General features: G+C 60.7%; 1 protein-coding gene across 1 annotated transcript; it reads left to right on the top strand.

The window, feature by feature from the left end:
* The first annotated feature begins 1273 nt into the window (after nt 1–1273).
* KIAA1755 (KIAA1755 ortholog) lies at nt 1274–12512 on the top strand. The gene is made up of 14 exons (XM_017822554.1): nt 1274–1368; nt 4222–4422; nt 4868–6167; nt 6276–6434; nt 6976–7099; nt 7419–7536; nt 7716–7802; nt 7904–8020; nt 8344–8442; nt 8695–8843; nt 9640–9778; nt 10049–10171; nt 10775–10966; nt 11047–12512. The coding sequence occupies exons 1-14, from the start codon at nt 1366–1368 to the stop codon at nt 12031–12033; spliced, it is 3798 nt and encodes a 1265-aa protein (XP_017678043.1). The 5' UTR covers nt 1274–1365; the 3' UTR covers nt 12034–12512.
* Nucleotides 12513–14303: the final 1791 nt, after the last annotated feature.

Here is a 14303-nt window from a genome sequence, read left to right as displayed (position 1 = left end):
ACCCTTTGAAGCCACAGCCCCGACTGTCCTGGGCCAGGTGTTTCGGCTGCTGGAGACCAGCTACCAGGGTGATGGGCTCTGCTGCCTGCTCCAGTTCCTCATCCCGGCCAAGCGGCTCTTCGAGCGCCTGCGGCAGGCAGCCTGTGTAAGCCCCTGTGCCCCCACTGCAGTGCCCCTGAGTCCTGCTCCTGGACATGGGAAATTTGCCCTAATGCATCCTGCCTGCATGGCTCCCTCCCTGTCCCATCCCCTCCCCACAGAGGGGACCATGCACACCCAGCTCCCTGGGAATGCACCAGCACACACAGTCCCTCTGGGGTCACCTTGTCTTGTTCCTAGAGAGGCTCAAGCAGGGGTTTTCCCCCCGTAAGTACGTGGGGAGACTCCACACCCTGGGAATAGCCATGGATAAGGGTGGGCTTGCACAGCTCTGCTGTGGTGACTTGGCTGAGGGACATCCATTGTGCCACTGGGATCCCTTGTCGCTACAGCGGGAAGCGCAGAGCTGGGCAGCGAGAGCGCGTGGGGCGGCTGGGAGGGCGTGGGGCTGGCAGGGCTCGCTCACGCGCTGTGTTCTTCCTCCCTCCCAGGCTCCCTACTTTAACCGCATCTTTCTCCATGAAGGCTGGCCCTTGTGCCTGCACGAGAAGGTGGTCGTGCACCTGGCACCACTCAACCCCCTCCTGCTGCGCCCCGGGGACTTCTACCTGCAAGCGGAGCCCTGCGAGGAACACTCGGCGCGCGTCACCGTCAAGCACCTCTCCCTGGACCTGCGCTCGGTGGAGGAGACGCCGGTCCCCGAGGCCGCCCACGCACTGCTCTTCACTGAGGCGTGGCTGGAGGAGGTGAACAGCAGCTGGGCTGGGGACCCCCTGCACACCTGCCTGGTGGCCACCGAGAACGGCGTTACCCCACTGCCGTGGAGCCGGATTGCCACGCCAGAGTTCGTCAACAAGCCCAGGGCTGGAGCCGATGGTGTGCCCGCAGGTGCCCGGCATGAACCTGCTCCTCAGACTGCACCCGAGCCAGCAGGACNCCGCCCTCCCCGGGCCGTCCTCGCCAGCCCCCTCCCTCCCCTCCCCCGCCCCGCCCCGCTCGCTCTTTCTTAGTCTTTTCTTTCTTTATCCTTCTTTTTTTTTTTTTTCTTCTTTTTTTCCCCCAGAAGAGGCGCGGCGGGCGGAGGGGGCCGGGGGGGCCGGGGCTGCCCGCCCCCGCCCGCGGCTCCGGAGGCGCCGGCGCCGGGAAGAGCCGCCCGCGGAGCGGGGACCGGCCGGGAGCCCCGGGCCGGAGAGCCCCGGCGAGGAGGAGGAGGGACGGGACGGCCGGTGCCGCGGCCCCCGGCCCCTCCGCCACTTCCTAGGAAACATGGTAATTTCCTGGGGCATCCCTCTCCCTGCCGCTGCCCCTCCCCGTGGCTGCCGGCCCCGCGGGCACCGGGGGGGCACGGGGTGGGCACCGGGAGCGACAGCTGAGGGAGGTCGGGAGCGAAGGTGGGAGGAGGTGCAAAGGCAGAGGTGGATGTGAAGGTGAAGGTGGGTGCGAAGGCAAGTGTGAAGGTGGAGGTGAGTGGGTGTGAAGGTGGAGGGAGGTGGGTGTGAAGGTGGAGGTGCGTGCAAAGATGAAGGTCAGTGCGAGGCTGGAGATCAGTGCGAGGTTGGAGATCAGGTGTGGAGGTGGCCGTGGCCGTGGCCCCTTGGGCAGGTGTGTGCGGGGCTGCATCCCGCGATGTTTAACTTCCCTGCAAAGTTTGTCGGGGGGTGGAGTGCAGCGAGTGGGTGCTGCTGCGTGAGTTGTGCCAGTGGGGGGGACGCTCAGCAGACTCTCCCGGGGCCGACTGGCTCGTCACCGCAGCCGGCACGTGCCGTTGCCCCGGGCTATGTGCTGAGAGAGATCCCGCTCTGCCAGGCCGGGCTGGGCGCTTGCATCTCGTCCTGCCAAAGTCGGTGACAGCAAGAGCTGCTGGAGAGAGAGAGGAATTGGTATTCAGGACTGGTCCCAGGCTCAAACCTCGCTCCTTCCTGAGCAGGGGGGAGAAAGGAGCTGGAGCTGAGTCACCCTGTGGCTTTGGGCACGGGTTAAACAACTTCACCGCACCAAAACCCCAAAGCCCAGCCTGACTTGTTGATGTAAACCACTTTAAAAATATGGGTATTTGGGGAGAAATATCAATCTCTATTTAACAGCACTTTGGCTTATTAAAATGGAAATAGCTTTGCAAATGTAAATCTCCTTATGCTCCCTAATGCCTTTGTTCCAGCTCCGCTCCCTCGCAGCGGGTGGAGGGACTGGGATAACTGGCTGCTTTTGGATTCCTACGGGCTCCTGTCCGGCCCGGATGCGGCTTCGCCCACGAACGCAGAGCTGCTGCACCATGGTTACCCCAAAAGCCTCCCCCAGTGACAAAGTGCTTTGTGACATTCCATGAAAACATTTTTAGTCAGTCATTCCAGGCCAAAATATTCCCCAGCACAACCCGTCCTGTGTCTGGTGCCTCCATCAGTCCCTGGTTCTCTCCTGACATTGGCTCACACGGTCCCTGCCGCTGGATGAAGTCCTGGGTGATAGGGGGAAAGGAAACAGCCTCAAGTGGCGCCAGGGGAGGTTTAGATTGGATACTAGGAAAAACTTCTTCACTGAAAGGGCTGTCAAGCTCTGGCAAAGACTGCCCAGGCGCTGGTGGAGTCATCACCATCCCTGGAAGGATTTAAAAGACTGTCGAAGGCAGGGTGGGCAGTGCTGGCTCATTTCTCATGGCAGCATTTGGAGGTGGATGGATGCCCCTGTGCTGTTGCAGATGGTGGCTCCTCACCTCGGTGTTGGGATGGGGAAGAAGCTGAGCTCAGCAGTGCTGGACAGAGGGGTGGTGGGTGCCTGGTTGGGCTTGGCACAGGGGATCAGGTGGCTGCACCAGGGTTCCACTGGAGCAACATGGAGTGGGGTGCTTTGCCCTGCAGCAGAGATTTTCCAGAGAAAGGTCTCCAGTCCCTTCTGGGAACTGTGCATAGTAAGACCAAGCGTGAGGAGAAAGGTCCAGTGGCAGAAAGCCTGGATAGGGAACACACTAATAGATCAGGGCCCTGAGAAGAGACTGGCTCTCCTCCTGCTCTGCCTGGCTCTGTGGCTTCTCCTGTCAGGTGCAAGGGCAGAGATTCCTGCGTGGAGACACGGAGAAAAAGTCAAGAAGAATTAACCAAGCATGACTGCAAAGTGCTTTAGCTAAAACGTATTAAAGCTAATTAAGCTGAATTAGCCAGGGCCCCTTTGTCTCTGCATGGGCTCCTGAACCAGGGATTAGTTGCCTGAAACTAATGCTCACCTTGAGCTAATCCCACCTTCAGCTAATTCCACCGGACTTCCCAGGTGCCCTCACAGGAGCACAGGGTTGATGGCGAACTGCAGCTGCTTGAAGTGCCGGACCCAGATGCTTGGAGGATGCTCCTCTTCCCAACTCACCAATGGGGTCCCTTTGGCAAGTGTGCCAGAGTCACCCTCATACTGCCTGGAGCACAGCCAGGGCATCACAGGAGCCATGGGATGGCTTCCCCTCATGTAGCAGCGGTGCCAGCTGGGTCCAAGCAGCCGAGAGCTCCTGCAGCACTGGGAGAATGAACTGGGAACCGCTGGTTCACGTGTGGCACAGACCCAGTGTCCTCACCCAGTCTGGGGCAGCTCAGGGGGCTGCAACACAGCAGAACGCTTCCCAGAAAATGCTTGCAGGAGTAATTTCAAGTTTGGCGAATTCAGCAATGAGTCTGGACCAAAACACCCTATCCATCTTCAGATGTTTGTCCTTCCTCCCATCTGCTGCATTCCTGCAGCGAACTTAGGAGCCCAGCACATCCCCAAGCTCTGTCTGGTCTGACTCCGCTTAACCCCTCGGCTGCTGTGGCTCCTCCACCTCCACGTGGCTGATGGCCGAGCAAGGTGGCTGGCAGCCTTTGGGAGCTCATCCTGGGCTCCTTAATCACTGGGAAATGGACCTGCCATGCTGCACACCCCGCCTGTGCTGTGCTCACTATGCTCCACTCCCAGTTCCTCCCATTTCCAGCCCAAGAAGGTTTGCAGCCCCCTAAGCTCATCAGCATTGCTAGCGTGGGCATCCCAGGGCCTTGGCAGCAGTGTAGTGCAGTGTGGGATGGTGGGCAGAGGCACCAGGTTGGGGGGGGATGGCATCCCTGCTGCGGGGCTGCTCTCCCACCAGTGACACTTTCCTCCCTGCAGCAGGATGCCAGGTCGCTGGATGCAGCGGTGCAGAGTGCTCTCCAGGCCCTCTACCCACCCTTTGAAGCCACAGCCCCGACTGTCCTGGGCCAGGTGTTTCGGCTGCTGGAGACCAGCTACCAGGGTGATGGGCTCTGCTGCCTGCTCCAGTTCCTCATCCCGGCCAAGCGGCTCTTCGAGCGCCTGCGGCAGGCAGCCTGTGTAAGCCCCTGTGCCCCCACTGCAGTGCCCCTGAGTCCTGCTCCTGGACATGGGAAATTTGCCCTAATGCATCCTGCCTGCATGGCTCCCTCCCTGTCCCATCCCCTCCCCACAGAGGGGACCATGCACACCCAGCTCCCTGGGAATGCACCAGCACACACAGTCCCTCTGGGGTCACCTTGTCTTGTTCCTAGAGAGGCTCAAGCAGGGGTTTTCCCCCCGTAAGTACGTGGGGAGACTCCACACCCTGGGAATAGCCATGGATAAGGGTGGGCTTGCACAGCTCTGCTGTGGTGACTTGGCTGAGGGACATCCATTGTGCCACTGGGATCCCTTGTCGCTACAGCGGGAAGCGCAGAGCTGGGCAGCGAGAGCGCGTGGGGCGGCTGGGAGGGCGTGGGGCTGGCAGGGCTCGCTCACGCGCTGTGTTCTTCCTCCCTCCCAGGCTCCCTACTTTAACCGCATCTTTCTCCATGAAGGCTGGCCCTTGTGCCTGCACGAGAAGGTGGTCGTGCACCTGGCACCACTCAACCCCCTCCTGCTGCGCCCCGGGGACTTCTACCTGCAAGCGGAGCCCTGCGAGGAACACTCGGCGCGCGTCACCGTCAAGCACCTCTCCCTGGACCTGCGCTCGGTGGAGGAGACGCCGGTCCCCGAGGCCGCCCACGCACTGCTCTTCACTGAGGCGTGGCTGGAGGAGGTGAACAGCAGCTGGGCTGGGGACCCCCTGCACACCTGCCTGGTGGCCACCGAGAACGGCGTTACCCCACTGCCGTGGAGCCGGATTGCCACGCCAGAGTTCGTCAACAAGCCCAGGGCTGGAGCCGATGGTGTGCCCGCAGGTGCCCGGCATGAACCTGCTCCTCAGACTGCACCCGAGCCAGCAGGACCCGGCACGCCCGTGCCCCACAGCACGGCAAATGTCCCTGTGCCCTATGGCAACATTGCAGGCACCATCCCAGGCTGCAAGGCCACCTCTTGGAAGTCGAGCCAGGGACGATACCCGGGACTGATCAAGGTGGAGCAGGCTGGGCTGCAGAAGAAGCCATCCATGCTGGCCGTGCCCAGCCTCTGCGAGATCATCAGCCAGAACCTGGAGGGGGAGTACGTGAACCTGCTGGAGCAATCCCAGGAGCAGCTGCATGTCCTAACCAGGCCCCTGCTGCCCACCTGCCCACCAGGGACAATGGGGGCTGCGGCTGAGGTGATGCTCCCCTGGGGAAATGGGGGACTGGGGGCGGATGCCTGGCCCTGTGGGGGGGCACTGAGCTCAGAGGAGAGTCCCTGCAGCCCATGCCTGGGGAGGAAGCTGAGCCAGGAGCCAGGGCTGCATGGCCCGAGGTGCCGCCACCGTGACTCCTACCTGGCTGCACTGCAGAACCCGGTGAGCTTCGGCCCCGGGCTGATGGCAGCCATCCTGGAGGAGCCAGATGGCTACAGCCCCGACTTGCCCCCTGCTGCCCACTGTGAGACCTCTGCACAGCATGGGAAGGGGGCCAGCAACCCCACGCTCCTCAGCCACCAGCCCCGCCAAGCAACTCCCAGGGTGCCAGCGGAGGCGTTGGCGCAGCGGGGCAGCCCCCGGCTCCCCTCAGGCTCCAGCCACAAGTTCTCCTTCCTGAAGGGTGCTCGGCTCGGGGCAGCCCCTGCAGATGAAAGAGCCACCAGCCAGCATGAGGGGGCCTGGAAGAAGATGTCAGCCATCTACTCACCCAGGATGGGCAGAGCCAGGGCAGCTGGGAAAGGTACCGTCCCGTGGGGCTGCTGCACTTGATCAGGCACTGCTGGGGCTTTGGCATTCCTTTGCCTCATTGCATGTCACCAGCTCCTCCCTCCTCCATCCCTGTGCACAGGTACAAATGCCGCTGCCCCCGTGGAGGAACGCTCCCTGGAAAGCACCAGCTGTAAGAATGGTCCTCCTGTGCCTGGCACCAGCCCTGCTGGCTGGGAGCCACTGACCTGGCTGGACCTGCACGCGGGGCTGCTCCGCTCTGGCATCGTCTGCCTGCCAGGTACTGCCGGCACCTCGATCCCAGGGGATGGCGGGAGAGGCCTCCAGAGGGAAACGGCGGGCTGCTGGAGAGGGTGTTCTGGAGGAAGGTTTCAGGGCTTTGCTGGAGGCCAGAAATCCCCCAAGCAGAAAATTTCCTTTCAGCTTGGCAAAAATATTAAAAACATAAATGCAGGCAGCAGAGCAGCTGCCCTGGTCCCAGCCGCCCCGAACCCTCCCACACCATTCCTCTCTAGTGAAGCTGTTCAGTTTTAGCTGCCAAACACTAAACATTTGGCTCCTTCCTTTTCCCAAGAACCAAAAAACAGTAACAAACTCCACCTTTTTCTCAGGAAAAACGTCCCCTGAAACTCTGGAATGCCAGGCGTTCATGTCCAGAGCCCCCCCAGGCTGGCTCTGCCCCTCTGGAAGGACCAGAGGGGCTGCACTATGGCAGGCCCCCGAGCTGAACTGGGGCAGCACCAGTGGGTGCCCTGGCCCCTTGTGGGTTGCTCAGGGCTGGCAGGTGGCTGCCGGAGGGGTCACTCACCCTTTTCCTGCAGGGAGCTCGGACAGGTTGGGCAGGGCCCTCCTTCTGGTGACCACCAGTGGCAGCGCCTGGGGGGCTGCGTGGTGCTCAACTGCTGAGCTGGCGAGGCTCATACTCTACCTCTGCTCCCTCCCCAGGTAAGGGCCAGCAGGACCTACCAGTGATCCCTAGATACTGCCTGGCTCGGGGCTCCTTGGCCAAGTAGATGAATGCCCAACATCCCTCAAACTCTGGTTTAGGCGGATCCCCAGGGACCCTGGGCCGTGCCCCTGTCAGAGGCACATGCTCTGAGCCTTTGGCTGGGGCATCCCACAGGGACAAGATCACCACTTGTGGCTGTGGGCTCCTGCCTGCCTGGGGGTGCAGAGTGTGGGAGGGGGCTTTGAGCAGGTCCTGCCCCAGGGGAGGACCCACACTTCAAGTGCCATCTGCTCCTGCTGTGTTTCCCCTCGCTAGGCGAGAAGTGAGGAATGGCGAGAGGCGAGAACCGAAGGACGTGGGGCTGACGGTCGTGGTGGATGCCAGGAAGCAGCCGCCCGCTCCCGTCTTGTTCTCGGCCCTCCGCTCCATCCAGGTACACTGGGCTCTGCGTGCCTGTGCCTGGGGCAGGTGTCCCTGCCAGAAAAATGGGCTGTCACTGTGGAGCCCATTTCCCAATGCCTGTTGCCTGAGCTCACTGGGAAATGGGCTCCACAGCGAGTCCGAGGGCTGAGTGTGGGGTTTGCCCTGGTGACTCTTCCCTGCCTCCCACAGAGCGTCTCACCGGGCTGCATCCACAGTGTGCTGCTGCTGGCTGAGAAGGAGCTGGTCGCCCACCGTGAGAGGCTGCCCGGGGTGCTGGTGAGCCTGTCCCTGCCCCGTGGGCTGGGGCAGGAGGGGGTTATTCCCTACTCCAGGATGTGCCTGGGGAGGGACCAGCCTCATGAGCCCTGTGCCTGCAGGTGGAGACCCTGACGTCGCTGAAGGCTCTGGGCCGCCATGTCGACAGCTCCCAGCTGCCCCCGGAGCTGGATGGTGCCTTCCCCTACTGCCACGGCGAGTGGGTTCAATTCTTCCAGGTGTCTGTCACCACGCCATTAGCCATCGCCTCACCTCCCCCATGCCCCTCTGTCCCCACCGCGTCTTACATGTCCCACACACACCCCTGGAAAAGCAACAGGAAGGTCTGGGAGAGGGGAAGGAAAAGGAGAGCTCTGAGCACAGGAGGGCAGCTCCTTGCTGCCTGCTCCTGCCTGCAGCTGCCCATCTGTCTCCACACTCCCTTCCCCCTCAGCTTTAACCCAGTGCCTCACAGTATTCCCTGCTCTGTCCTGGCACTGTTCCTCCTCTTCCTCCTCATGGGCAGCTTTTCCCACTGACCCACTGTGTGTCCCCCCCCCAGAAGCTGCATCCCTTCACGGCCAGCCTCAGGCAGGCATCAGAGTTGCTGCAGCGCTGCATCCAGGAACTGCGGAGCACCGACACACTGGCAGGGACACGGGTAAGAGGGATGGTGGCACCGCAGCTTGGGGACATTTCCAAGGTTCCTGTCTGGAGTGCAGCCACAGCGACTTTTCACCCTGGTTGCCCAAAACTTGGCATGACCACTCCCAGACTGGCTGCTCCTGGCCATGGGGCTGTTCCCTGTCCCCTCTGCTCATCCCTGGGATGCAGCCCCAGGTACCCCTCCTGTGCTGGCTGAGGCCTCAGGTGAGGTCTCGGGTAAGACATCTGTCCAACCCTCTGTCCGCAGGATGCAGCTGCGGGCATCAGGAGGCACCAGGAGCTGATGCAGAAGGTGCTGAGCGACCCACAGCTGGTGCGGGTGCAGCGTGAGGGGGGCTTCGTGCTGGCCAGGCTGCGCAGGGAGGCCGCCCGCCTCTGTGCCTCCGACCACGTCAGGTAGGAGGGGGCGGCTTCACTGGTCCAGGGGTGCCAGTGGTGGGGACCCCCAGCTTCTGCCAGCTGACAGAGCCACCTCCCCAGGGTCAGCTCAGTCCCTATGAGCACAAGCTGTTGCCGTGCTCCCTCCTGCTCTGCAAGACCAGAGCACGCATCTGGCACAGCAGTATGGCCCCCATCCTGACTGGGGAAGGTGCCAGATCCCTGGGAGGGTCTCCTGCTTCAGGCCAGAACGGATCCGTCTCTGCGCTGCGATGCCTCGGGCTGGGCTTGTGAAGAGCCACTAGATGGGGCCAAGTCCCGGCCGTGCTGCACTCGGCCGGCCATGCCGTGCTCGTCCGGTGATGTCGCACTTGTCTGGCCGTGCCATACTCATCCAGCGATGCCGTAATCCAGCCATGCTCTTACTCATCCAGCCGTGCCACAGTCGGGTCATTCCATACTCATCCAGTGATGTCGCACTTGTCGGGTGATGCTGCTGGTGAGACTCATCTGGTGATGCCACACTGGTCCAGCCATTCCACACTGGTCTATTGTCCGTGCATAGTGGCAGCACTAATCCCACTGCTCCCTCCTGCTCCCTTCCCTCCGCGGGGCTGGGCTGCACTGACAGATGATGCTTTCCCATCCTGTGGTCCCTGCCTTCTGTATTGCTCCATGGGATGGGGAGTTGTCCAGATGTGTGCAGGACCAGAGTCAGGAGCTGACTGAGAGACCTGCTCCCCTCCACCCCACACATCCCTGAGCCCACCCAGCAGCACCCAGCACTGACAGCCCCTCTCCTCCCAACCACCAGGACTGGCATGGAGTTGGCTGAGGGGCTGTACAGTCAGCTGGAGGAAGAGCTTCATGACCTGGTGTCCCAATCCAACAGCTGCCTGGAGCGCCTGGAGTTCCTCCGAAAGGTCCGGGAACTCGAGACCGAGTTTAGCAAGGTGAGCTGGGCGTTCCTGGAGTGCTGCAAGTTGTAGTTGTCCTCTCTGGTGTTCCGTGGCTGAGTGTTCTGGGCGTGTTTCCTTTGTTTCCGATGATGACGGAAGCCTGGAGAACAGCAGGATAGCCTGAGCTTTGATGTTCATTATGAGTGACTGTGCGTGGGTGTGCCTGGGCTGGGATGCCCGGGCAGGAAGGGGAGGTGCCGTGGCCACACTGCTGCCGTGGCCAGTCCTGCCTGACCCCCTGACCCCTGTCCCACTGTCTCACAGCTCGGGTGCTGGCTGGACGGGGAGGCAGCAGCGCGGCTGCAGGAGATGGGCACCGAGGAGTGGAGCCCCGACAGCTGCCAGGGGTCTGCCAAGCACTTCAATGAGTTCCTGGCCCAGGCCACGGTATGCTTGGAGAGGCTTTTCCGTAACACACGTTCCCTGGGTTCGGAATGAGGCTTCTGGGCAGAAGTGGGTGTCCCTGTGCTGTCGGGTCACACTGAAGTTGTCAAGCTGCAGTTGTCAAGCCTAACACTGCAGGGATTCTAGGCAGCCCTGCTCCAGTGAGAGAGTGCCTGCACTATTCCTTAGTGTGTGCTAGGCTGGGACTGCTGTCCCCAGTCCCTGCTGTACTCCATGTATGCAGCTCCCTTGTCCTGCAGAGCCTGGGCATCTATCAGACAACAAATAACATGGTGATGAGGATCTGTTCTTCCCACTCCCCTGGGTGTGGAGGCCCTTTAGTCACACACACCGCAGGGAGAACAAGGCACAGTGATCCCACCTGGAACAGGAGGTGCATTTAATGCATTTTGAGCCAAGCCAGGGCAGAGCAGAAGTTTGGAGAATCTCTGTTCCCTTTGTTTCTTCTCACTTGCCCAGAAGTGTTTCCCATCCAGCTGTGATGGTGATGCTGAGTGCTGACCTGCAGCGCCTCACCCTGGACACACATCCCAGGCCAGCACCATTCCCAAATGTGGAGCTTGTTCCTTCCTGCCATCCCTGCAGGCTCGCTACCAGCACGGCCTGACCCTGTGCCGGGAAGTGGCTGAGGTCCGAGACGCAACATTTCCCGAGGCAGATGCCTTCCAGGTGGCTGCAGCCCTTTTCCAGACGAAGCTGATGAGCTTCTCCAAGCAGCTGGAGCGGCGGCAGGCAGAATGGGAGCTGCTGCAGGAGCTTGCCCAGTTCTCCAACAAGGTGGGTGCAGCGGGTCTTCCCCTGCAGGACCTGGTGCTGCTGGTGGAAACAAAACCAGCTGCTCTCACCTCCTGTTGTAGGTCACGGGGCTGAAGCTGGACTGCCGGCAGTGCTCGGCCCAGGCACAGCGTGGGGAGGGCCAGGCACTGAGGTGCCTGCAGAGATCCTTCCAGAAGCTCTCGATGGAGTTTGGCCTGGAGAAGCTGCAGGAGATGAAAGCTCAGGTGCGCAGGATGCAGAGCAGCCAAGGGTTGGCAGCCTGGACAGAGGCACGGCACAGGTACCAGGAGACCCGGCAGGTCCTGGAGGAGATGCTGGCGGAGCTGCAGGAGGCCTGGGGAGTGCAAGCCGACAGGCAGGGAGGCTCCTCCAGCCCCCCCAGCCCAGAGTCTGCAGCCCCTCACACAGAAGCCCCCGTCTGCAAAGCAGCCGCCAGCCCCGAGCCAGTAGTGCTGGGGGGTCAGGGGGTGGCAGAGCAGCCACAACCCAGCCCTGAGGGGCCAGGACAGCGCCAGGGGCCAGGACAGCTCTGGGCCAACTCCGCTCCTGGCCCCACACTGGGTGCAGAGCCGAGTTCCCCACAGCCCTGCTGTCAGCTGGGGCCTGAGGGTGCCCGCACCTCTCACCACCGTGTCTCTGCTGACACCCCCCTGCCCAAACCCGAGAGTGGAGCCAGCCTGGGAGCCGCAGGACACCTCACCCCGGAGCGCAGCCAGCCCCCTCGGAGGCGTCCCTTCACGCTGCCTCCCTGGATGCGCTTTCCAGGTGCTGACCAGGCACATCCCACTGCTGTGCCCCATGGGACTGCCTCGGATCCCAGCACACCTGGCCCACCACCAGGGCCACAAGCAGAAGCTGCCCAGTACTTTCAGGTTTCCAGCCAGAGCAGTTTCTCCTCTGAGGACTCAGACTCACAGAACTCCGTGGAAGAATCCCCAGCAGTGAGCTCGGCTTTGCCCCGGGATCTTCAGAGTCCCAGACCACCCTGCCCCTCTGAAAAGCCCCCTCAGATTGTTTACCTGGAGAACCACCACACTGAGAGTCTAGCTAAAGCAAATGCCAAGTAACCAGTCCCTCCAGTTGAGGCTCTTCCTGTCCAGCTGTGGAAGTCTCAATCACCAACTGGATGGGACTTCCCACACTCAGAAGTGGGATGCTGGGGACTCTTACCCAACCTTCAGTCCCAGAATCTTTGGTTCCCTATACTTAGTGCTCTCCCTGCTGTGGATTGGCAGTAACCCCATCAGCAGCTCATGAGATTTGTTAATAATCTACCAGGCATGTAGCAATCTTCCCATAAAGTGCCTTTATCCTTACCAGTGCCAGCCTCATCTTGGGCAGCAGGGAAGGTTCCCACAGTCAGCAGCTGTGCCTGGAGCATCCCAGGGGAGTGCAGACCTGTGCCGAGGTGTTCCTGCCATTGACTGTGCTCCCCACTCCTCCGGGTGGTTTTACCATCCCCTGCACCAGCTGATCCCCATCGATGTGTTTGTGTGCTCATTAACACAGGACTAATGCCATTAACATTAATAAACCTGAAGAGAAATACCTGGGGTGCTCCTCGTGGAGAAGAGCAAGAAGTCATGTCCTGCTGAGAGCCAGGTGCTGGGCTGCTCACCTGGGCTCCAGCTGCTCCCACCGTCCCAGCCCAGTGCCCACAGGCAGCCAGTGCCACCACGAAGGCCCCCTGTGCCCCCAACATGGGCTGCACCCACAGCCTGGCTCTCCTGCTTGCTGCCAGCACCCTGTTCCTGCTCAAAGGACCCTTTTGTAAGGGTTAAGTGCCTCAGTCTCTGGTTCCCCCTCCCAGTACGTCGAGGATGGTGTCATCCTGCCCAGCCTCCCTACTCTGTTTTGGGAATGCACTGCCCTGGAGCCTTGGGGACCCATTCGAGCTGGGTGCGACCTTGCTGATCCCAGTCCAAAGCAGCCTGGGTTCCCCAGAGATCCCATCCCCGTGGGCGCGTCCCCCCTGCCATGCACCGCCTGTTTGGGCACCCAGGAGCGGGCAAAGGCAGGCGGGACCCCGGCTGTCGGGGCCAGGAGCTGACCGGCCGCCCCCTGGGCAGCGGCAGCATGAGCTAATCAAGAGACATCGGAGGAGAAGCAATCTCTCCCGTGGAGGCTGTTCCAGAAAAACACTCTCCTCCTCCCAGCCCGGTGTGGTCATGGCTCGCGCCCTGCAGGATGCTGCTCCTCGGCAAAGGGCACTCGCCCATCCCAGTCCGGCTGAGCATCACTCATACCCCCCTCAGTCTTGTTTTTGCCAGATCCCGAAGCCGAGCCCCGCTGAGCTCCTCTCTGGAGGCTGCGGCACTGTGCTCCTCCTGTCTGGGTCATTAACGCATCATTAACCGTCGGAAGGTCGACCCCAGCCCTGCACCGTCACAGAACTTCCTGCCTGTCACCACTCCCAGTCCTGCCCATTGTCTGCCCTTTACTACTTCTTTCAGTTCTTTTGAACTCCATCTTCCCCAGCTCAACCCTGATTTCACTACTGGCACTTCTGTCCCTCCTCCACTGAAATCCTGGTTGCTGAGTCCACCCCATTCTTTTTTGGCTTGAAAGTCATTGTCTTAGACACCCTGAACACGTCTGCATGTCCTGGATGAGCCAGCAGTCTTTGTCCCATTCTCCAATAATGCCATGTCCTGAATGGCACCAGGGTCACCCAGCCAGGACATTTCAGCTCTTCCTGTTATGACGTGTCCCTGGTCCCCATCCCTGTGCCAGCCTTACATGCCCGCTCCCCATCCCCACACATGTGGCCAGTGCAAGCCATGCCCACCTGGATGGCACACAGCACATCACAAGAGCCAAAAATCTCTTTTCCCTCCAGCATCACTCTAAGACAGGCCTGACAGTTCCCTCGCTGGATTTTCTGCTCTGCTGAGAGCTGATCTGCTGCATCCCAACCCCATTACAGTTTTTAGGTTGGGGGAATAGCACTTCCCAGTAAGAAGCTGAATCATTCTTCAAACCAGATGGAATTATGATTCTTCTGAATAAAGCAAACACTGGCTTTCCTATTGTTTTCTTTTTACAAAAGTAAAATAAAAAAGGATATTTTGCAAGTCCTGAGATTAATTGATAACACAGGGGGAATTTCCGGCCCCTGGCTGGAGGGTGAATCATTTTCATGGAAGAGCCCTGCACACTGGCTGTTCTCAGCCCCCACAGCTGGGTGGGCACAGCTGGATTCTGCCTACCAAAAAGTGTTTTGCAACATTCTGCAGAAATTTTCTTATCTCTGCTGATCCTTCAGCACATGATTTACGACTCCAAGTTTGACCAATTAAACCATAACCTTTCCAGAAAGGCAAGTACAGGAGTTAAT

This window comes from Lepidothrix coronata, unplaced genomic scaffold (assembly GCF_001604755.1).
Source record: "Lepidothrix coronata isolate B3197 unplaced genomic scaffold, Lepidothrix_coronata-1.0 Scaffold99, whole genome shotgun sequence".
Taxonomy (NCBI): Eukaryota; Metazoa; Chordata; class Aves; order Passeriformes; family Pipridae; genus Lepidothrix; species Lepidothrix coronata.
This window is presented reverse-complemented; position numbering and strand designations above follow the sequence as displayed.